Source organism: Euprymna scolopes, chromosome 6 (genome assembly GCF_053919585.1).
Source record: "Euprymna scolopes isolate OS-2025 chromosome 6, ASM5391958v1, whole genome shotgun sequence".
Taxonomy (NCBI): Eukaryota; Metazoa; Mollusca; class Cephalopoda; order Sepiida; family Sepiolidae; genus Euprymna; species Euprymna scolopes.
The window spans coordinates 105,092,502-105,116,751 of record NC_136487.1 but is presented as its reverse complement, the minus strand read 5'-3'; the positions used below and the strand labels follow the sequence as shown (position 1 = coordinate 105,116,751).

Sequence of the window (24,250 nt, the reverse complement as noted above, 5' to 3'; positions counted from 1 at the left end):
CAAATTACGATGCTTTATAAAAAGCAAAAATAAATTCTTGCATTTTTTATTTACTACTGAAAACCATAACTTTAGTAAAGGTATTTTTTGTTTAAACAAAATAAAACATTTTCACTAAGAGTTAAGTAAAAATAATTAGTTCATTATATTCTGCGATCATTATTTGAAAAATACTGAAATTTTCATTAAAATTCGTTAATTTCCTGATTTTTGGTGAATTTTTAAGTAAAGGGAGGAGTCAAAATGTGTATACACTTTGAGCGTCGTCATTCATTTTGAGACCACGTGTGGTTAATTTAAATATCCAGTTTGGCAGAAAAGTAACTTATCTTGCCTTTGATAACATTTATTTGTTATATATTTGTTTTTTGACAACTTTTTCCAATCTATGTGTACAGTAATACAAACCCGAAATGAAAAGACCACGAGAGAACATGCTATAAAGAGTGTGTGTGTGTGTGCGTGTGTGCGCTTGTGCTGGGTAGTAGTAGTAGTAGTACTAATAATCTGTCCAGCGTTTGCTTTCCTGTTGTGTGAATGGCGGACGTTGAGTCGGAGGTTTGATTGTGATGTCTGTAAGTTTCGTATTTTTGTAATTTGTAAATGGCAAGTTAGAAAAAAATTAAACCCTTCCAAGATGGACAATAAATAAGACCAAAATATTTTATGGTAAAGTTAAGAGCGTAAGAACTATAGTTTTTTAGGAGATGTGATTATTGGATTAACCAATCAGAAATCGTCTGTGGCACACACATCTCTGTTTTTATAGATATATAGATATAGATAGATATAGATAGATAGATAGATAGATAGATATAGATTATTAATATCAATGAGTGAAGTGATAACTAAATTAATTATAATTATTAATATCAATGAGTGAAGTGATAACTAAATTAATTATAATTATTAATATCAATGAGTGAAGTGATAACTAAATTAAGTGCACCCTATTTGTGCGCGAAAAGCGATTTATATTGTTCACACCTGGAGATATTAATTGAAAAAAAAAAAGACAGAGATTCTCATGCGATAGCGAGGCATGACTGAGTCTCCTTGAAGGACACGACCTGCGAAGTCGTTAAATATTACGCATTTTAGTAATTAATTTTTTTTATAATTAGTTGGAATGAATTCTGGAACATTTCGACTGGACTGTTAGGATAGGCAGTGATTGTGGTTGACCAGCCCTTCGTGTCACTCAGTGTGTCTGGGCAAGGCCCGCTCGGGCATATTCTTGGGTGAGGCGGCAGGCGCTGGGGGCATGGTTAACATTTTATAATTTTTATATGTGTTTGAATTATCGAACCAGATTTGATAAATCAAGGAATCGTGTCTTCTTAGAGGCGGAAGGATGGCACCTCCGACCTTCAGATCCCTGTGGTAAATTAAGGATGAGGAAGAATGGTGACAACTCAATTGAGTTCTTTTTAGTGCGTGGTGTGACCGGGGATGGTCTTGTTGACGAAGTGCTCTAATTGATGATGCCTATTTTACATGATCTGCTGACACAGTCCTGCTGAGAAATCGACGAGGATGAAGGGCTTCTTATCCCTTGAAAAATTGTTTTGCTCTGATGCATGACGACGTTGGTCGGCCGCAGTTGTTCTTTAAGTAAGATGTCTTTTTGTCGAGAAATAAATTCTTTGAGTCACCTACAAGTAGCTATTGGCATAAAGGTATTCTTTTTCGTCAGCGACCTTTGTACAACATTTTATAACCAGTGACATAAAAATATTTTTTGTGGTCAATGATCTTGTGTGATGATTCTATGCGCGTTGCTATTGAGATAGCGAGTTCTTTCTTGTATCAGAACCTTTGACGATATACGGCACAACCGAGGAATGAACCTTGGGAATTTATTCTTATTCTTGTTGATGTTATTGGCCAATCATGCTCGCCTTCTTTCTTTGGCAGAGTATCCACACACACATGGTGTTACTATGGGAAGAGGGTCCCTGGTGATTTATTTGTGCTTTCAATTTTGTTGTCTTGTCGTTCCATTGTTGGTGATGCGTCGTCAATTGGCTGTGGTCATGTTTCTTTCAATGCCTTATTGTTGGGCAGCCACCACAGTTGTTAAATGCAACCGGCACCATACGTTGTTCTTGATGTATCAGTTGGACGATTGAGTCGCTGATCGATCCATTTCTTCCTGTCGTTGTAGGGATGAGGACGATCATGGTATTGCTCCTGTTAGGACTGCTGTGGACATCTACTGGCTGCTTGTGAGGAGGGGTGCCATTTTCAGAAAAAACTAGCGAGGTAATAATCACACAGTCGAACCGACTGGTAACTCTAGTGAATGATTTGCAGCCTTATAAGGAATTAATTAGCATCCATAGAAGAGAGATTGAGCAGTTTGATATATTAAGGAGAAAATTAGTTAGTACCTATGAACAGGTGGTGCAATATATGCAGATATTGTGTCCCTTAGAGGACGAGACGCGTATTTTGAGGCACCAGTGGACCGATCAAAGGAACCATTATCAAAGATTTAGGAACCTGGAACGCAGGCCTAAGAGAGCGGTTATACCAATAATAGGCAAAGCCTTAGAAACATTATTTGGAGTGGTTACAGAAGAACATCTCGAGTTAATAAGGACCCGAATAGAGCAGTTAGAATGAGGCCAGAAAACGTTAACACAAGTTACCAAGGAAGGGTTATCAATATTAAATATTACGAGAGTAGAAGTGCAGGAAAATAGGGAATGTCTTAATGATATAATCAGTCAATTGGAATTTTTGCATGAAGAATTGTGGAATGTGTCTAGTCGAATTGAGACTGAGTTTTCGAGAGGGGAAGCCTTTTTACAGAGATATTTACAGTTAATACATATGCTGTGACGGTTACAATGCCCTGAGCAGTCATTGGTTGAGTGGACCACTCATATAGGGGCCAAATTGGACGCCCTAGCATTAGGACATTTGTCCCCCAGTGTAATAAGTCGGATCAGCTGCAAAATGTGTTAGAAGATATAAGGCAAAAATTACCATTGTGCCTACAACTTCCAGTTAACCCCGAGGAAGGATTGTGGAAATATTATAACACCCTGGGGTGTATTGCGCGGTTAGAAGCTGAAAGAATATTAGTGTTTGTATCTATACCCCGTCTGGGATCAAGGAACTAAATACAAGGTTTATCAAGTTATTACTCCATCCGTTCCATATTCACTGGACACACCCAAGTTAGGGTTGGTAGCCAGTTACAGAGTGGAGTCAGAATATGTAGCGTTTAATATGGCAAGAGATAGATTTATGCTGTTGAATCAGCGAGAGGCAGGAAAATGCCGAAATAATGGTCTTGGAATTTGCCGGTCACAGAGTCTGTTGTACGTCACTGGAGTTGTGTTGGGATTATTTCAGGGGGGTGAGAGAGTGATAAATAGCACCTGCAAGGTTGAAGTGGCAAGTGAAGGTCTTTTGCCACTGGCTATAAGAGTAGCTGAAGGCACCTGGTTGGTATCCACACAACAGAAGATGGAATTGTCCAAGGTATGCGGTAACATGGCTGCTGGGATAATCAAGGTGGGACCACCTTTAATCATGGTAGAACTGGACAGGGGTTGTGAAGCTCGGGGAAAGGGCATAGAGCTACCTGCGTATTATCAGGTTGAAGAACAGTATTTATTAAAAGCACCTGAGGTAGAGTGGGTGAATGACCAATTGATTAACCTCACTGACCTCTGGGACTCCCTGATCCATCGTTCACTGCTACATACCCGACTTAGGCTACCAAAAGCTATGGAAGGATTTAGACAAATAGATTTGAGTAAATTGCAGGGTCGATTAAACGGTGTGGAGAGTACAAAAGCTAGAGATAGGCTTCATAAGGTAGTGGTAACAAAAGTGGGAGTGAGCACGCTAGTAACGATAATTGTGCTGTTGTTGGTGATTGGATGGTGCATGAAAAGAGCGAATGCAAGGTGATGAGCATCTCGGAGCTGATTGCACAGATGGCAGAAGAGAGACTGGTTCGAGCCCGCCTGTGATTCTGGAAAATGCGGCTGCTGGTGTTAACGAAACGAAGTGCAACCTGAAGACCTCCCTGATGCTGAAATCCAAGGGAACTGAAAACGACTTGAAGATGTTCTTTTCTTTTCTTTTCTTTTCTCTCTGTTTTACCCAAAATTCTTGCAGGGCGCTGAGCTGAGAAATGTTGAAGGAAAATCCCAACGATACCTTGAATGACCATCTATTGAGGTGAGAAGAAGTCCTCAGTGAAAGAAATTCTTACAAGATGCTTATGAAAGAAGACTTGAACTGTGAAATAAAAGGTGAAGGTTCAACTACAATGGCTTAAGGTGAGAAAGATTCCCCTAGCTTTATAAAAAGCGGGTCCTTTGAGAACCCGGATTAGGACTGCATACCCTTTATTACAAGACTGTGTTGTTGATAGCAGCGAAGTGAAAAAAAATCTTGTAAATTGTGACTGACACTCTATAAAAAACAAAAATTGAACTATGATTGAATTGATGGAAAAAATGGGAAAAGGGGAATAACTCTTATAAAACTCTGGAAAGAGAGAGGGGACAAAACTTTTAAACAAGGGAAGTAACTCTTATGAGCTAATTGATGAACTTGTGCATTTTATTGAGTGACAATTTTTAAATGATGATTATCTTATCTTTGAATTATTAATGTGAAAAAAAAAGAATATACAAACAAAGAAAAAAAAATTTGCATGTGAAAAAAAAAAGAAACTGTATTAGCCCTGACGAACTTTGAACTTTTACATTTTGATGATCTTACGAACTTTCTTATAGACTTTTGAATGAAACAGGGGGAGAACCCTGATTAAAGGGTGGATATTGGATTGTATGTATGTTATCTTTTTGACGGGTAATTTGATGATGGAAAGAGGGGTCTATGAAAAAAAAATCTGATGGCAAACTGTGAAAAGAGATGAAGCGGTGTGTTGAGGAATTAGACTCTATTGGTTCATACGAAGCAATATAGTCTAATGGGGGCGAATGTGACGTAATCAACCTGAGGGAGCAATTTGCTCTCATTGGGGAGCTTTAGATCCCCCCAGGGGCCTGAGGAGGGCCAAATAACTATGCTAAGACCGTTTTAATTGATCCCGGGTAGCGACAGATATCCCGAGGAAATAGAGAATATAAATATATATTTTATTTCGTTGTCAAAATAGATATTGTTTGGAAGTCAGAGAAATATATTTTGCATTTAAAATTGATGACAGGAACTTAGAACAATAACATAACACTTTCTAGCCTTGACGAACTCAAAAGCCAGATGTCAGACTGACAGGAATGATCTTAGGGGTCATGTGAATTTAATCACATAAATCTCAGATCACGAAAATGGTGGATTGCACACCCGCAAAATCTGGGGTTTCCTGATTCCGTGGCATGATCTGAATGGCTGAGGAGACTTCCAACCCCGACCATACACCACTATTAATACGAATGTCGCGCGAAAATTAGCCAGTTTCGAAGCAGTTTCCGAAGGAGTTTGTGTGCAAAACTCAAAGTAAACCGCCGTTCCCTGAAAGACATGACTCCTCCTCCAAAAAATCGTCTGACGCTGTCTGTGAAGAGATTTGAGACTTTGAAAACTTACTAAGAACTGACGATAATTGTAAAAACATTGTACATCAGTTTGTGAATTAATTCTGTAGAAAAGAATTCACGTGTCTGTTTTTCTTTCTGCCTGCAGCTTCGATATTCGCTTTCAGCATACATGATTCAATGTAACAACCCTCAGAGAAGGACCAGACGATCCGAGCCGAGTTTCTAGACAAAAAGGGGTCCTAGCCGAGCTTCATCAGTTTGGGGTTACAGTATAGACACAAAGTGTCAAGTTTAGTTTAGTATAGCCACAAAGCGTCAAGTCTTATTCTTGAAATGGAAAAACTATGATAAACGTTTCTCTCCACAATGGCACATCAATCTTGGACAGTTGAGAAGAGATCGATTAACGAGAAATCAAAGTAATTCACAGATAATTAATCAGCTATTCTGTTCAACAAGTAACACGCACAGGATGGAAGGAACAAACTCTCTTTTGTATGATAGGTGCGTATCTGACATCATTGGTCAAAGAGAAAGATTCTTTCTGGTTGTCACCTGTTTGCGACTTGGATTCGAATGAAGGCTGACCTTCTGTATTGTGTTTTTTTTTATGTGAACTGATTGGGTATTGGAAACTCAAGCCATATAACGGTCATATGAGCTTTATAAATTGTCCTGTCCGATCCCTGACACAGCCTGACACAGCCTGACAACAGAGTCGTGATGTTGACAGGTTATAATGCCAAGAACTTAACCTTGGCACCATAACACCATAACCAATACCATAACTTCAAAATTTTTATAGAAGACCAGGATGCCACACTTTGTCGAACACCTTTGAAGTGTCAAGCACTATGATCTTACCCTCGCCTGAATTATCCATAAACTGACATATCCATTGATTTTTTTTTTTTTTACATGGGAGTCACCACCTACCGAGGCCTGAAAGCCACTAAAAACTAAGAGTTAATGAGTGTATGGTAGTCACTAAGACAATAGCGCATTAATAGTTAGTGGTAGAAATTAATTATTTAGTGGATCATTCAAGAAGAACTTGTTTACATTGGACTTGAAGACGACTATATTGTAGTCAGTTGGAAAGCAGGCCAGTGAAACAGAGTTTCAAAAGTGGGCAGTTCTAGGAAAGAAGCTTTGTTCATGGAATTTGCGTTTAGATTAAGGCATACATTGAAAGTGGGGGACACTGTTAATGGTCATTGGAGCTAGACAAGTGTTTTTGTGAAAGTTTGGCAAGGAGGGGACCATAGATCCAAGCTCAGATGAGCATTTATCATGAAAATAAGGACAGAGCTGAAACATGCCCGCAACATTTCTTCTGTGGGAAAGAGGTTGCAGGTGTAGCGACATGCCAGAGACATTAGAGTGACTGGACAAGAAGCGTTCCAGTTGCACGTACATCTGTTATCTATACCCACACAAATTTTCCACCATAAATAGCAAAACTTGGTAATTGTTGCGGACGGTGTTGAAAGTACCCCACGTGACAAAGGTGTTGATTTTCCATCCAATCAGGGCTTGGAAAAAACATTTTTGTAAATAATTTTTTGACTGTCTCCTGGAGCTGATCAAAATGCATAAAAAGGCGCTGCGCACTCAGTCGAGTCAGATCTTCCTTTCAGTACAGACCAGCACCACAACTGCTTGCTCCATCTCATGACGTTAAACCATTAATATGATTTTGCACGATTAATTATCAACAGAAAAAAATAAATAACTTTCTGTTGCATCAGATATATTCATGGAACTGATTGAAACAACCAGTTTTATTTTATTTTTTTTATGAAAAAGAAACATTTGATACAAAAATGACATTTTGCCTCAGTCAGAGAAAAATTTTCTTTCCTGTTTTTCACGTGTTTTAATTCAAATCCTATCAGTGTCTTTTAAAAATATATATAAAATCCTAGTGACTATATATCAAGTTACAAACAGCATTTATGCCAGAACACTTCTTTCAAGAACATTTTCACATTCTCACAAACATCGGATGATTTATTCATTTATTATTTTTCTGCTCGTGTGTTGAATCTGCACACATACAAAAATATATCAACAATAAAAAATAAAATTTATTATTTCTTGCTTTGTTAAATAAAACCATGAATTTTTATGTTCGACTTTTATGCTGATTTTAATGTTTTTGTTTGTGTCAAGGAACTAGAAAAACATTATCATATTCACCTCTGATGACACTTTCTGTTAATCTGGTCCCCTATCGTAACAGTGGTGGTCCATTGTCAAAATCCGGCAGAACACGCAGCAAATAATAAATGGATATTATAAAGGGTTCGCACACTCGAACCTGACACTTATGTAGTTTAGTGGCTTATCGTTTCCCTCATTAGAACAATTGATTGGCACCTCTCAACTCCACTGGACTTCATAGACCTTGGATATGCAAAGCTTTTCTTTCTCAAATTGATGATTCTTCTTGATGGCATCCAAACAGATTACCCAAACATGGAAAACAAAAAAAAACCTTTCCATTTATGTTCTAGTAACAGTGCAATTACGATGGAGAGTGATACTCTATCATCAACAACAACCACGCATGTCATACTCAAAATCCCACCTTTTTGAACACATGACCCAACATTGTGGTTCGCGCACATGGAGGCACAATTTTTTACCAAGAGAATCCACAGTGAACTAAGTTCAACCATGTGATGGCCGCACTGTCATTCGAAGTAATGGCTGAGGTTTGCAATCTAATCATGCCCCCTCCCCCTAGTCGATCACTTACGACAATTTCAAAACATAACTCATCAGAAGGATGACAGACTTGCAGCAGAAGCATCTTCGACAACTACTCATCGAGGAAGACAGTAAGAAGGATGAAACAACTACTGGGCAAAAGCACATTACCAAGCAATTTTTTGTCAGCAGATTACCGTCCAGCATTCAATTACCGTCCAGCATTCAATTACTGTCCAGCATTCAAATGATCCTAGCGTCTTCCAAAGACACCACCATGGTCGAAGAATTGGCAGATTTGGTGGAAAAAATTATGGAAGTCACCTGTGGCTCCAATGCATGTACAAGCCTCCAGAGATACTCTCCTCAAAGCCACAGACATTCCTATGGACGCAACCGGAGAAATGGAAAGACAGGCCCAACTAATTCAAAACCTGACTGATAGGTTATACAACATGGAGCCTGCACAGTGCAGACACCAATAGAAATGGCAAGATTATTCTCCATCTCAACGTTTCAGCAAGCAGGACCATCCTCAGCAATGAAGCGGTAGCCGAAACAGCAGCAGCCTGTGTCGTTTTCACACACATCATGGAGAGAGGACTTTCAAATGTCACAATGCCACTACTCATATATTAGAACTGACAAGCCAGCGGGAAACGACAAGGCCAGGCAGTAGACAAAAACACTGGTACATGTTTTCTCGTTCATACTGGTACAGAGGTTAGCATCATACCCAAATGACTGGTGAAAGAGAACCGACCCTAGTAAAGTTTCTGTTTACATGCCGTGAACCACTCATCTATCCCGACTTTTAAAGAAAAATCTTTGAAATTGTTGAACTTGGGTTTTTGATGCATGTTCCAGTGGGTATTTACTATTGCAAAGCTACCAGTTCTGATCCTGGGAGCAGATTTTTTGCACGACTTCGGCATCCTCATGGACATAAAGTGGGGGAAATTAATTGACAACAACACTGGGTTTACCATTTAGGGGAAGATAAGCCCGGTTATACTGAAAAATGCGATGGATGTGTACACTGACCTTTTAAAAGATTTCCCCAACATAACTCGCCCGTTTTTAGCAACAACAGGGTTAACCACAATGTTACCCATCATATTTAGACCAAGGGACTGCTGCGAGCACATGCCTGCGCAGACTCAAACCTGATCGCCTGAAAGCTGCCAAACAAGAATTTCAGCACATGTTAGACTTGTGCATCATTCGACCTTCCAACAATAACTGGTCATCGCCATATGATGCCCAAGAAGACAGTGTAGTGGACTTGTGGACACATATCCCCCAGTCGTGGAAAATAGGAGAAATGATTTGAATTGGGAAAGGAAAAATGAATTGCTTTGAGGAAGGAACGAACAACACGTTTACTTGAATTAAACGAACTAGGATTTATTTCGTGAAGAAACAAGTGAAAGAAAAGGGTACAACACGTGTTCATGTCCGCGTTCATCTCTCGCTGTTTACTGGTGAGAAGGAAAGTCTATTGTCATAGAGATAGAAAGAGAGAAAGTCAATCCAGTTTGGTGTGCATCTCTCGCTCTTAGCTGGTGAGGAGGAAAGTCTATTGTAGTATAGAGAGAGAATGAGAAAAAATCAATCTAGGCCATGGAGAGAGAAAGCATATAAGGTGTATGTACGGTCTGTTAGCTTTTTGCCCCACATGGTAGCAAGTGGCGTGAGGCGCACACACACGTGTGCCTCACGCCACTTGCTACCATGTTCTATTCATTGTCGATTACCCACTTCCCACTTCACTACATAAACTCCGGAAATTCCTTGGGTTGATCAATTTCTACAGACGTTTTGTGCCTTACTGTGCTGAAATCGCACAACCTTTAACTTTACTCAGAAATAAAAACAAGAAAAATGAAGAAATTATGTTGAATGAATCCATATCACGCTCTTTCACGCAAGTAAAAGAAGCTTTGACAGACGCAACGATGATAGTTTTTCCTCACTCAAATGCACCCTTAGCCTTGTCAGTAGACGCATTTGATATTGGCATGAAAGGGGTCCTGCAGCAATTCATCAATAATGCGTGGCAACCATTATCCTTTTTCTCCAGACAACTTCAGAATGCTGAGACCAAATACAGCATCTTTCACAGAGAACTTCTAACTGCTTATTGAACAGTCAAACATTTCCGTTACATGTTAGAAGGCTCGGATTTCCTCCTATACATGAACCATAAGCCATAGTCTCACACTTTACTTGCCAAGCCTGGCAAACATTTGCCTAGAGTAGCTTGTCATTTGGACTATATTTCTCAATTCACTTTGGATATCAAGTACATCAAAGACACCGAGAATGTGGTCGCTAACACATTATCGTGCATGCACATTAATGCCATTCAAACTACTAATAATATCGATCTACACCTGATCGTAGTTGACCAAAGGAATGACAAAGTATTGAATTGCTTACTACATTCTGAAAACCTAATGTTCAAGCAATTTACTTTACCCTTCTCTAATGAAGTCATATGGTGTGACACCTCAACTGGTCATAAGCGCCTCTATGTGCCCTTCAAACATAGGTGAGTAGTGTTTACAAAGCTGCACAGTCTATCATATCCTGGGATCCGTTTGACTCAGAAGTTGGTGATATCACGTTTTATATGGACTGCCATCAATAGAGATATACGAAAATGGACACGGGGTTGTATCCCTTGCCAGAAGTCGAAGATTCATTGGCACATCAAGAGTCCTCCTGCAATGTTTTCAACCCCTGAGGCTCGTTTTCAGCATATCCACATAGACATTGTGGATCAACTCCCACCCTCAAAAGACTAACTAATCATCTTCTAACCTGCATTGCCAGATTTTTTAGATGGCCTGAAGCAACCCATATTATAGATATTTCTGCAGAAACTGTCGTCAAAGCAATCGTTACATTGGATATCCTGTTTTGGCGTGCCTAATACCATTACAACTGACATAGGTAGATAGTTTTACTCACATTTTTTTCTGAGCTCTCCCACCTGCTTGGATGCAGACACATACAGACTACATCTTATCACCCAGCAGCAAACGACATGATCACAGGTATAGGAGCGCATTAATATATCAGCTGTTGTACGAAAACCATGAAAACCATCACTAAAGAGGCTAAAAGACTAAAATTATCCAGAAAATTAACAAGCTTGCCATTGACCAACCTTCTAAAAACTTTGCTAATAATAGAGAACACTAACAGGACAATACTTATATCAGATTGATCAGCATTTTTAAAGAAAGAAACAGCAGCGGATTCCTTCCATCAAGAAGGGAAACAGGATGGTTACAGAGCTTGAATAATTTTGAAAAAAGAGAAGAAAGTTCAGGTACGTAACGTTTGAGAACAACAACAGGAATCAAATCAGGAACAGAAGCTTTAGATTGGTCAAGACCAGCAAGAATTCTAACAACCATCTTTAGAGTGATAGAGAATCAAGAGTCTGATCAGTTTATGAAGGAAAATCCAGATAACAGAGCCAGAATCATCGATAGAAGAATTGTCAGCAAAAAGATAAACAGAGTGATCAGCCTGATGAAATGACCTGGAGACCATTAAAAAGAATGATGAAATGACCTGGAGACCATTAAAAAGAATGATGAAATGACCTGGAGACCATTAAAAAGAGGAGAAATAGCAGACCTTCCACTATTAACTACACTATTATAGAATCTCCAAAAATCACAAGAGCTGATCTTTTGAAATGAGTCACAAATCCTTTGAGAATAGCCAGACTTAGCTTCAGAAATTGCTCTCTTGCATGCATTGCTAGTTGTTCTGTAGGATTGTCTGGAAGCCTCAGAACCATCTTGACGATATTGATTGAAGTAATTATCATGATGGGTAATGACAAAAGCGCAAATAGATGAAAACCAGGGAGGAGAATGAAGTTTGGTTTGAAACTGATGATGAAGAATGGTGTTAATTTCAACAAGAAACTAGTCAGTAACTCCTTAGCAGCAGTATATCAAAAATAAGACCCCACGGAACATCACATATGAAGCTGCAAAGCTCATCCTAATCAGCACTCGTCTGGTACTTGTGCATTAATACAACCTTTTTAGTTTCCAGTTGGGCATAGCAGGGTCAGACAAAAGCAATTTTAGGACCGAATCAAAAATGGAAAAAAAATTTTTTTTTTCTTTTTTCGTAACAAAGCCAGAATTCTGAAATTTTTTAATGCATGTGTTTGTTTTTTGTTGGGAAAGTTTTTTTTTTTAATAAATATAAGAAACTTATAGCACAAAGTAAAGTTTGTTTGTTTTTTTAACAAAATAGAGAATTTTTTAAATTTTTAATAAAACATGAACATAAAGTATTCGTTACACATTTATTGAATTAAAATAAATTAAACAAAATACTTTTACTTTAAAAAAAAATAGGCATTTTTTATTTTTAATAAAACATGCATACATGCATATATTCGAATTTTGAAAAAACTATTTTTTTCTTTCAAAATTTTACATTTTCGTAATAAAGTCAAAACTATTTTTTATTTTTACTGCGCATATTCTAAGTGTTACCATTCAGTGTTGTAAGGACTATTTTCAGAGAAATCCTTAGGGAATTCTTAAATTGCAGTTGTGTGCCCCTACTATGCACTCTCCAAATGTCCAAACTGAAAACCTAATAAGTTGTACATACGCACAAGTGCTGATTAATTTAATCAAAAGCAAGATCTTAAAAAAGGAACAATACAATTTTTGAAGAACTTCAAAAAAGGCCAAATTCCGTCTTAAAAAGCCAACCTGGCAACCTTATTGGAAAGCTAAAAATAAACACCCGACTTTTAAATATTGTCCTTTAAGTTTATGACTGGTTTATCATCGAGACATCCCACACCTACTGGGTGATTTTACTGATGTAAAATCAATATACCATAACAAAGTTTTAATATTAAAAAAGTAACCGGAAAAAAGTTATTTCTGATTTAATTACAAAATGCCCTGGAAATGTCACTTCTGATTAATTATAAAATGCCCTGGAAAATGTCCGTTCTGATTATTTTTTTTTTTGTTTACTTGCCTTCCCACAAGGGCGGAATTGAACATGAGGTCGGTTAAAAATTTAGGGGGAAACCAGCTCCCCAAAAGGGGCACTCTGGTCAATAACAAAAATAAGAATTGTATCAGTAATGAAGAATTTCTCCTCCATTAACAAAGACCAAAAAGGGAGGATTTAAGTCACTGGAATGCTGAAACTGATACCACACTCAGAAATTCGTGTTGTAGCAATGGTTGCCTAATCTCTAACCGTGTTAATCTTTTTATGTATTACTTTCGAAAAGCTGCTGAAACAGTTTTTGATTTAAACATTACTTTATTTCAAGTATATTTTAAACAGTGGGTTACGAGATATGAAGTCAATCCCGGAAATTACTTAAACCATTTACGATTTAAACATTACTTTATTTCATGTATATTTTTAACAGTGGGGTGAGGGATATTAAATCAGTCCTGAAAATGGGTGAAACCGTTTACGCATTACACATCACTTTATTTAATGTAAATTTTTAACATTGGGGTGGGAAATATGAAGTCAGTTCCGGAAATGGCTGCAACCATTTACGTTTTGGACATTACTTTATTTAATGTATATTTTTAACAGTAGGATGGGAGATAAGAAGTCGGTCTCGGAAATGTCTGAAAAAGTTTACGATTTATACATTACTTTATTTCATGTATATTTTCAACAGTGGGTTGGGGATTATAAGTCAATTCCAGAAATGGCTGAAACAGTTTACTATTTAGACATTACATTATTTCATGTATATTTTTAGCAGTGGTTGGGGATATAAAGTCAGTCCCGGAAATGGCTGAAACAGGTTACTATTTAGACATTACATTATTTCATGTATATTTTTAGAAGTGGGTTGGGGGATATAAAGTCAGTCCCGGAAATGGCTGAAACAGTTTACGATTAAAATATTACATTATTCAATGTATATTTTCAACAGTGGGGTGGCGGACATGAAGTAAGTCCCGGGATTGAATGAGATGTGCAAATATATACTATCAGAAAGCGTCGCTCAGTATTGAATGACATACGTGGAAAACATATAGTAGCAAAATACCCAGCGTCGCCTGGGATCAAATGAGATAGGTGAACGATATATATTAGCAGAATATGTGGCGTCACCCGGGATTGGATATGATAGGTGAAACATATATACTATGAGAATACCTAGAATTGATTGATTTGTTTGTAATGAAATAATCAGCCCAGGCAATATATCAAAGTTATTATTTAAGTAATGGGAGGCGACATAGTGGGTTAAAGTTATGAAAATTATTGTCGAAATTAGTAACATATCCAAGAATTATGAAAAATGATGAAATGTGAGTTACCTGATTGGTATGTTTGTAATGATATAATAAGCCCAGACAATATATCAAATATATTATATAAGTAGGAGAGAGAGGCATAATGTGGGTTTTTAATTATAAAAATTATTGTCGAAATTAGTAACACATCCAGGATTATGAACAAAGATTAAATGCGAGTTAATCGATTGTGTGTTTATAATAAAATAATCAGCCCAGGAAATATATCAAAGTAATTATGTTAGTAACAGAGGGCGATAAGGATGGTTTAAATTATGAAAAATAATTGTCGAAATTAGTAACATATCCAAGAATTATGAAAAATGATAATATGTTATTTAATGCATTAGTGTGTTTGCAATGAAATAATCAGACCAGACAATACATCAAAGTTATTATTTTAGTAAGTGGGGAGATGATGTGGGTTAAAATGATGAAAAATGATTGCCGACATTAGTAACATATCCAAGAATTATGAAAAATGATGAAATGTGAGTTAATTGATTTGTGTGTTTGAAATGAAATAATCATCCCAGATAATATATCAAAGTTATTATTTTAGTAGTGGGGGGTTGATAATGTGGGTTAAAAATATTTTAAAAAATTATCGAAATTAGTAACATATCCAAGAATTAAGAAAAAATGATGAAGTGTGAGTTAATTGATACTTGTGTTTTTTATGAAATAATCAGCTCAGACAATATATCAAAGTAATTTTTTTAGTAAGAGAGAGCGACGAGGATGGTTTAAATTATAAGACATTATTGTCGAAATTAGTAACATATCCAAGAATTACAAAAAATGACAAAATGTGATTTAATTGATTGGTGTGTTTATAATAAAATAATTAGCCTAGACAATATATCAAAGTTATTTTATAAGTAAAGGGGAAGGAGATAAGAAGGGCTTTAATTATGAAAAATTATTGTCGAAATTAGTAACATATCCAGGAATTACGAATAAATGATGAAATATTAGTTGATTGGTGTGTTTGTAAGGAAATAATCAGCCTAGGCAATATATCAAAGTTATTATTTAGTATAGAGGGAAGGGCGAAAATCTGGGTTAAAAATATGAAAAATGATTGTCGAAATTAGTAACATATTCAAGAATTATGAAAAATGATTAAATGTGATGTCATGCATTAGTGTGTTTGTAATAAAATAATAAGCCCAGACAATATTTCAAAGTTATTATTTTATTAAGGAAGGGGGCGATAATATGGTGATAAATTATGAAAACTGATTGTCGAAATTAGTAACATACCCAAGAATTATGAAAAATGATGAAATAGAGGTTAACTGATAAGTGTGTTTGTAATGAAATAATCAGCCCAGCAAATGTATCAAAGTTATTATTTTAGTAAGGTTGGGCGACAACGTTGGTTTAAATTATAAAAAAATATTGTTGAAATTAGTAACATATCCAAGAATTACGAAAATGGATGAAATGTGAGTTGATTGATGTGTGTGTTTGTAATGAAATAATCAGCCTAGACAATATATCAAAGTTATTATTTTAGTAAGGTGTGCGATATGGTGAGTTTAAGTGATGAAAAATTATTGTCAAAATTAGTACCATATACAAGAATTATTAAAAAGGATGAAATGTGAGTTAATTGATAGTTGTGTTTTTTTTATAAAATAATCAGTCGATACAATATATCAAATTGTTTATTTTAGTAAAGGGAGGGGCGATAATGAGGGTTGAAATTATGAAAAATTATTTTCGAACATAGTAAGATATTCAATAATTATGAAAAAATGATAAAATGTTAGTTAATTGACCGGTGTGGTGTAGTACAGTTTACAGGTAAATTTCTAAAAAACTGATTTTTTTTTTGTTTTAAATTTGAATATATTATTTATTGACCTTTTCTCTTCAATTTGTGATATATAAACCTATTAAACATAAATTAATTATTTACTTTTTAATAGACATTTCAAAATGGGGGGGGGGCGTGAAAATGGGGGGGCGTGAATTTAAAAAAAACGTTTGTCTAAAATATTATATTCGGTTTATTGGAAAGAACATAAAATTTCACATTGACCCTGAAAATATCGTAAAAATAGAATCAATAGAAAAATTTTGATAGATTTTTAAAATTTAAAAATTTAAAAATATTGAGTTTAAAAATTGAAAAATATTGAGTTCGGAAAATTCATTACTGTTTTAAAAAAAAAATAAAAATATTTTTATTACTTTTAAAACAACTGTAATAGTTTATTTTGGAAGTATAATCCATAAAGAAAATAAATAACCCACTTTTAACAGAGAAATTACGAGATTTTTATATTGTATTCGCAGTTTCGTGTTAGGGGTGTCAAAAATTCCTACAAAAATTCTGATACTGCTAGTGGTGTACAGCCCAGGATTAAGTTATTATTTTAGTAAGGGGGCAGTACAGTTTTAATAAAAAAGTAGAATAATATGATTGTGCCTTCATTCATGCTGAACAGAACGCTCACAGCATGCCCAGCAACAATATATTGCATATAAAAAATGCTGCTGGGGAATTTCCACAGGTCCCGCTAGTAATTATACTTACCAGTTATCTACTTTCTATGATGAAACACACACACACACACACAAAGAAAACTTCGTTTGTTTTATGCGCTGCATGTTTTGGTGTCACGTGATGCAGGGTCATCCAGTGCATTATGGCGGATGAGCTGCGACCGTTGTTGATAGCTGATTTGGATGCTATGGTCCATTCAGATAGCGGTATGGTTCCAATTTTCTAGACATTTCTTTATATGGAAAAAAAAAAAAATCTGCTGACTCATCAGTAAACAAAATGCGTTTCTCTTTGTCACTATTCTATGAAATTAATTTTGATTTTTTTTTTTTTGCATTCTTTGTTGTGTCGTAAAATCGAATACTGAACAAGTTGAAGTATGAATATATTTTAGGTAAAATTTGGGACGTTTTATTTGTAAATACGAATTGAATTGCGCATTTTTTTTTTTTAACACCTAACATGTTTTTTTACAACATCGGTTTTGTCTTTTAAAGAGATTTTATTTTTATTTTATTTTCAATAATCTGGCTCTAAACGTGCTAACCTGGAGAGTTTTATTTATTTTATACAAATAAAACTCTTCGGGTTACCACGTTTAGAGCCAGATTATTGAAAATATTTGTTTATTTTTATTGGCAATGGAAAGGGGGACCAATTCTACCGTGTTTGTAAAATGGTATTTATTTAAAAACTGGTTTAAATGAAATTTATCCTTTTCGTAGTTTCACGTAGCAGTTACATTTACGCCGTCCATGTTTACCAATAAAATAATAGCAAAACAACTTTTTCCACCACATAGTTAATGTTAATTGGAACGTCCCCATAACATCCGATTATTGTTGTTTTCTAATTTACATAATTATTTATAAGTAATTAATGTAAATTAGAAAACAAAATATTAATTCGATGAAGCAACTTATCGATTGTTGTCGAGAAGAAGTTCTCAATTTATTATAAAACAGAGTATAAACAAGTGAAAGTATTTAGGACTTAACTAGCAAGTCGACGACGGCAGCTCGATTCACTTACGCTGCAAGTATGTACAGTTTTATTCGAATTTTTAAATTAAAATTATTAGTTGACAAATAATAATTCGGTAAATCAGAAGAATGCCCAACTCAAAGTCCACAGTTTTAGTTAAACACCGCATTTTTTTGTTTACAAAGCCATTCGGCGGAAGTGACGTCAGACAAATGTGTAGGTACAGATGACCAAAACAGTATATAATGTATCTTTTTTTTTTTTTTTTATGCAAATATAAAAATAGAAGTTTTATTCAAATAGTCGTGTTTGTTTTACTATACTCATAGATTCGAAAAAGTTGTTAAAAAACAAATATGGGGTTTGTATTACTGTACGCATAGATTGATTCGAAAAAGTTGTCAAAAAACAAATATATAACAAATAAATGTTATCAAAGGCAAGATAAGTTACTTTTCTACCAAACTGGATATATTTTTTGTGTTTTTATTCAATGTAACATATTTATTCAGCTCGAAAACCATACAGTGTTTACCGATGTACGAAAATTCAAGATGGCGTCTCACACCCTCTTTAACACCGTACGTTTGGAAAAAGATGTTATAAATAAAAAAAAACTATACAAAATACTATTAAAAACCCGCCGAATATATGTCAACCTATGTCATGGTAACATATATTGAGCGAGTTTTTAACAGTATTTTATCCGTTTTTTTATTTATAACATCTTTTCCTAAACTTACCGTGTTAAAGAGAGAATCAGACGCCATCTTGAATGTTCCAATACATCGGTAAACACTGTATGGTTTTCGAGCTGAATAAACATGTTACATTGAATAAAAACACGAAAAATATATCCAATTTGGTAGAAAAGTAACTTATCTTGCCTTTGATAACATTTATTTGTTATATATTTGTTTTTTGACAACTTTTTCGAATCTATGTGTACAGTAATACAAACCCCATGAGGAGGTTGGAGGTGTTTATACTACGTTGGCGCACGTAATAATTAGTTCTTTCCTGAAGAATTATCTAGTTTAATTTTTTGTTATTTATTTCATGCTTCAGTCATAGTTCAAAATACTGATTTCTCCCTCTGATTTTGACGACAGGTACCCGAAAAAAAAAATGGCGTCTCCATATCCGGCGATAAACTGTGGAAGTATCATATTTTAGGTATTTTTTACGACCTGCCCCAGTATAGTATAAACACCCCTAACCTCCTCATGTTAAGAACGGCTTTCGGAATACTCCCTCCACCCCAAATTCCCCATGCTTTCGAGGTTGGGGGTGTTTATTCCGAAAGCCGTTCTTAATATGTGGAGGTTGGGAGTGGGGCAGGTCGTAAAAAAATACCATATTTTATTATAAAAGTTCTATTTTTATGTTTAATTAAAAAAAAAAAATGTTATTTGTGCATTTTGGTAACGTGCTGAAATAACGTTATTACTTCGAAAGCCATCTTTCACCAAACAATTGAATTTATCAAATTGTTTGGTGAAAAAAGATATCGTGAAACTTGAATGTAACCCGAAAAAACTATTTAAAAATAGCGCAGGGCAGGGGTATATTCCAAAACTCACAAAACTTGATCAAGTAGTTTTTTTATTTTTTTTTCAAAAAACAAATTTGTCGTTTTTTTACCGATAAGTGAAGAACGCTGAAGCCATTTTAATATTCTCCAAATTTTGTTAACATATTAAACTAGCCTGGATGCCTGGCATTGCCCGATCTGGGACGTATGCGAAAACTTCTTGCGGAATCTAACCGATGCAAGAACCCCCACCCAAAAAGCTTTCGTGGACATACACAAACGCTTGTGCCCATTTTGCACTTTATATAATAGATTAGCCTTGGTTGGAGGTGTGTGTTGAAAAAAAAAAAAAAAAGTGCTAGTAGGCAGACAAACTCGAACCTGTACTGCGAAGGAGGAAAAGAATGTGAAAAAAAGAGAATAGTGAATTAAATGAGTTGGTAATTAACTATTGGCACAAAGACGAAATAAAAAAAAAATTTTTTTTTTAAAAGTGGGCTCGAACTCGAAAATGTAAGGTAATTAATCTTCCTTGCTAATCATAGGGCAAAAGCAGATGTTGAATTCAATGAGTTGGTAATTAAGTTAAGAATCATAGGAGTCACAACGCACACGCAGAAATGAACGTTGCTTTGCCCGAAGGCTAGGGCCAGGTAGCTTTTTTGTTCTAATAGTTTTGCTTTATTTATACGAAAAAGACAAACAGACAGCTGACACGACAGCACGGTGGGAATTTTGTTTAACTCAATCAAAAAAAGATAGAGACGATGTCTGTTTGCGAATCTAAGATATTATGTTCTAGGAAGTATGCAATAACTTCTTGCGGAATCTAACCGATGCGAGAATCCCCACCCAAAAAGCTTTTGTGAACATACACAAATGCTCGCGCTCATTTTGCCCTTTATATAATAGCCTTGGTGCCCGAGTGTTTGGAGGTGTATGTTGAGCGCAAAAAAAAAAAAAAAAAAAAAAAAAAGTGGGAGTAGGCAGGTAGCTCGAACCCATACCGCGAAGGAGGAATCGAACATGAAAAAAATGTGATGCCTTTACTGTTGCGTCCATCGCTATACTGGAAGTGGCGAAGGTTTAAATTAAGTCTAGTCACTCGAAAAGAGGGGATAACTTTCGAAAATATCAGCAGAAAAAGCTTGTAGAAAAATGCCCAGTTGAGGGTGAAGGAATTAATGTTTTTGGCCAATTTTTCGATATTTGTCGTCTGAAGAGTCGAGCTTCAAAACAATACTGATCTCGTGAAAATCTGTTGCCTCTGTCAAAAGTTTTAGGCATACATGATGATTGCAACGTCTTGTCAGACGAGTGCCACTCCCTCAGACACTGAAAGTCCATGAGCCCGAAAATGACTTATTTAGTCCTGTCGGCGAATTCACGCGCTCAAGCAAACATGACACTGAAGACAGTCATTGGTATACATGCATATATATATATATATATATATATATATATATATATATATATATCTATAAACATACATATATACATATGCATACACATATATACACACATATATATACATATACAAATACATACACATATGCACACATACACATACATTTACCTACATATACATACACATACATATATATGCATATATACATATGCATACATACACACACAAACATTGTGACATAATCCTTAAATTGGATTATGTGTTTTAAGAAAATTTTGAAATCTAATTTTTAGGCCGACAAAAATGTATAGTTTTTTTGTTGTTTGATTGTCGCTAATGAAAAAAAGAAACTGAGAGAGTATAGAAGAAAGAGAAAAAATATAGGAGAAAGAGAGGGAGTATAGAAAAAGAGAGAGGTGAGAAAGACGTTCAGCGGGTGAATCAGCAAGCGAGGTGACACACTTTATGACCCCTGCTAGTTGTTAAGCAACAAAAAAAGAAAAGAGAGGGTAAGAAATGCATAAAGAAGAGAGAGGGAAAGAGACATTTTGGTACAACACACTCCACCGAGGCATCGCGCTGAGCAGCCGTGGAAAAATTTCCACTCCACCAAACGACAGAGAACAAACCGATGTCGACCCTCCCTCCAGACCCCCCCTTCCCATCAACAACGAAAGAAGAGAGATAATGCCTGGGAGAATAAGCCAGCGTCGTCGAAATATAGAATGTTAACTCCACGAACACAAGAGACATGACACTCCAAAAATAACCAAAACATTGGATGGATACTATACAGGAATATCGCATATTATGAACGGTCGCCTGAAGTGAACAAAACGGCGGCTAAACTCCCTGTAAAAGTGAAAGAAAAAAAAGTAAAGATTGTAAGTTATCTCTCCACATACTCCTCCCTCATGTATTGAATTGGTGGGTGCTGCGTTTTGCCATTTTTTTTCTTTGTTATTGTTTAAGAATACATTTTCGTTTACATTTCCTTTGATTATATTAGAATAAGATACCCCTTCCCCATCTTTATAATTTTTTTTATCTTATTTAATCTCATCCCCTCCCTACAATAGTTTAAATTGTTATAATAAAGTTAATTTTGAAACGTTGTCACTGGCGTCTGTGTTCGTTTTTTCTCGCATTTTTACTGTGTTCGTCCTCGTGTCCCTATTCGGTTTTTTTTTTTTATCCATGTCACATGTGTGATAAATATTTTTTTTGTTTTCTTGTAAATTCCCTTTTAAACATTTGCTTTTGTCATGAATTTCCTTTCATGCTTATTACTTAATTCCCCCCTCTTTATCGCCATGTGTAACAAACATACAAACACACATAAACATATATACACACATACATATATACATACACATGTACATATATAAACATACATATATATACATAGATACATATGATGATGGTAGATCAATTATTATATGCTTCCAGCATTTCGGGCCTACACGTGTCACAACTTTTCCATCGCCACAGGACTATTTTTTTCGGGCTACACGTGTCACAACTTTTCCATCGCCACAGGACTATTTTTTATAGACAAATGCCTGAGGGAGTATGTCTACAAAGATGATGTTACAGATTTTTAGCTTTGTATGACAGCTAAATCTCTCTCGGTTCAAAATGTTGAGATTCAGCAATAAGCAAGAGCAAGATAGCCAGCAACAAGTTAAACTGCAGACCAGCTTAATGCGGGTACGTGTCTCCTGCTTTATGGTTTTTTAAATCAGAGATTTGCTTTTCCTAGAGGTGTTGCCTTCACCACCTCACATGCACATGGAAATAAACACATGCATGCATACATACAGAATGCACGCATACATACATACGCATGTACACACACATGCAAACATTAACACATGCAAACATACACACAAAGAGGCACACATATACGCATGTACATACATATGCATATACACACGTACACATATACATACATGTAAAATACACATGAAAGAGTGTTCCAAAAGTCATAAATCCTCAATGATCAGGATGAAGGTGAATGGTACAATTCAATGAGTTTGACATGAATACAAAAAAAAAACAACCCAAAACAAACAATTTGTAGAAGAGACAGTCACTTGTTGAAGTATTTGTGCAACTTTACAAATAAATGGACATAGGAATCAGATGAAAACAAAAATCCAACAGATCAGTACTAAAACGCCTGGGCTTTTTATTTATTTTTTTTTTTTAAATAAAAAGTTTGTTAATAAGACTCACACTTATACATACACACATACATACATTTAAACAGACAGGTGAGATTTATATAATAGACTAGCAGGGGTGCCTGGCATTGCCCTGGTGTTTGGAGGTGTGTGATGAGCAAAAAAAAAAGTGTTAGTAGGCAGGCAGGCTTGAACTTGTGATGCGAAGGTGGAAAGAAAAGTGAAAGAAAATGTGAACTTTTACCACTACGCTACAAAGCCATAGGAAAATTTAGGATGTCAATCAAAAAGTTGACTTGCCAACAAACATTGGCTGGAGGCCAGTTCAGCTTTCCGCCATTTCATTTATTTGTTCCGCACGATTTTGAGGAAAACCTAAAAGAGTGTTTAAATGAATAGCAATTGTCTGATATGAGGGGTTTCCTCCAGATTGATCAAAGTTGATTGCTTTCTGGACGTCCTGGCACAGAAGGCCGAAAAGCTGACTTCGCTCTCGATTTAGTTTCGCTTTTATACGAAAAACATGCAAGAGGAAGGAATAGTGCAAATTTTATAAAAGTCGATCAAAATAAATATAGACACAATGTCCGTTTGCAAATCGTAGATATTATGATCTAGGGAGTATATAAAAAGTTGTAAAAAATAGTAACTCCCCCCTGAAAAAAGCCTTTCTTGGACATACAAAAACGCGCACGCCACTTTTGCCTTTTATATATATAGACTAGCGGGCGTGCTCGGGTGTTTTGGAGGTTTTGATAGGAAGGTAGGCTCGAACCCGAAGTCTTGACACGAAGGGGGAAAAGAAAGGAGAAAAAACCTGGTATCTTACCCGCTAGACCAAGGAGGGAGAGGAATGAAAAGCATTTTAATTTAATAATTAAAAACTTAAATGACAGGTGTGTGAATTTAATGAGATTAAACATCTTGCCATATGGTGAAACTTAACTTTGGCTGCAAGCCAGTGTCTGCGTTTCCCCCAATATGTTGCTTTCTGGATGTCCTGAGTACGAGTGTCAGGGAGGCTTATTTTGCTACG

General features: G+C 35.9%; 1 protein-coding gene across 2 annotated transcripts in view; it reads left to right on the top strand.

Annotated features, from left to right (window-relative positions):
* The first annotated feature begins 17,138 nt into the window (after positions 1-17,138).
* Positions 17,139-24,250, top strand: part of LOC145277833 (protein cereblon-like) — a 189,422-nt gene continuing 182,310 nt past the window's right edge. The window contains exon 1 of one of the 2 annotated variants that reach the window (XM_080129748.1): positions 17,139-17,308. In XM_080129748.1, the coding sequence (XP_079985874.1) occupies positions 17,245-17,308 (64 nt within the window). In that variant the 5' untranslated portion in view covers positions 17,139-17,244. The remainder of the gene's footprint in view (positions 17,309-24,250) is intronic. The other variant, XR_013868213.1, reaches the window with a different exon arrangement.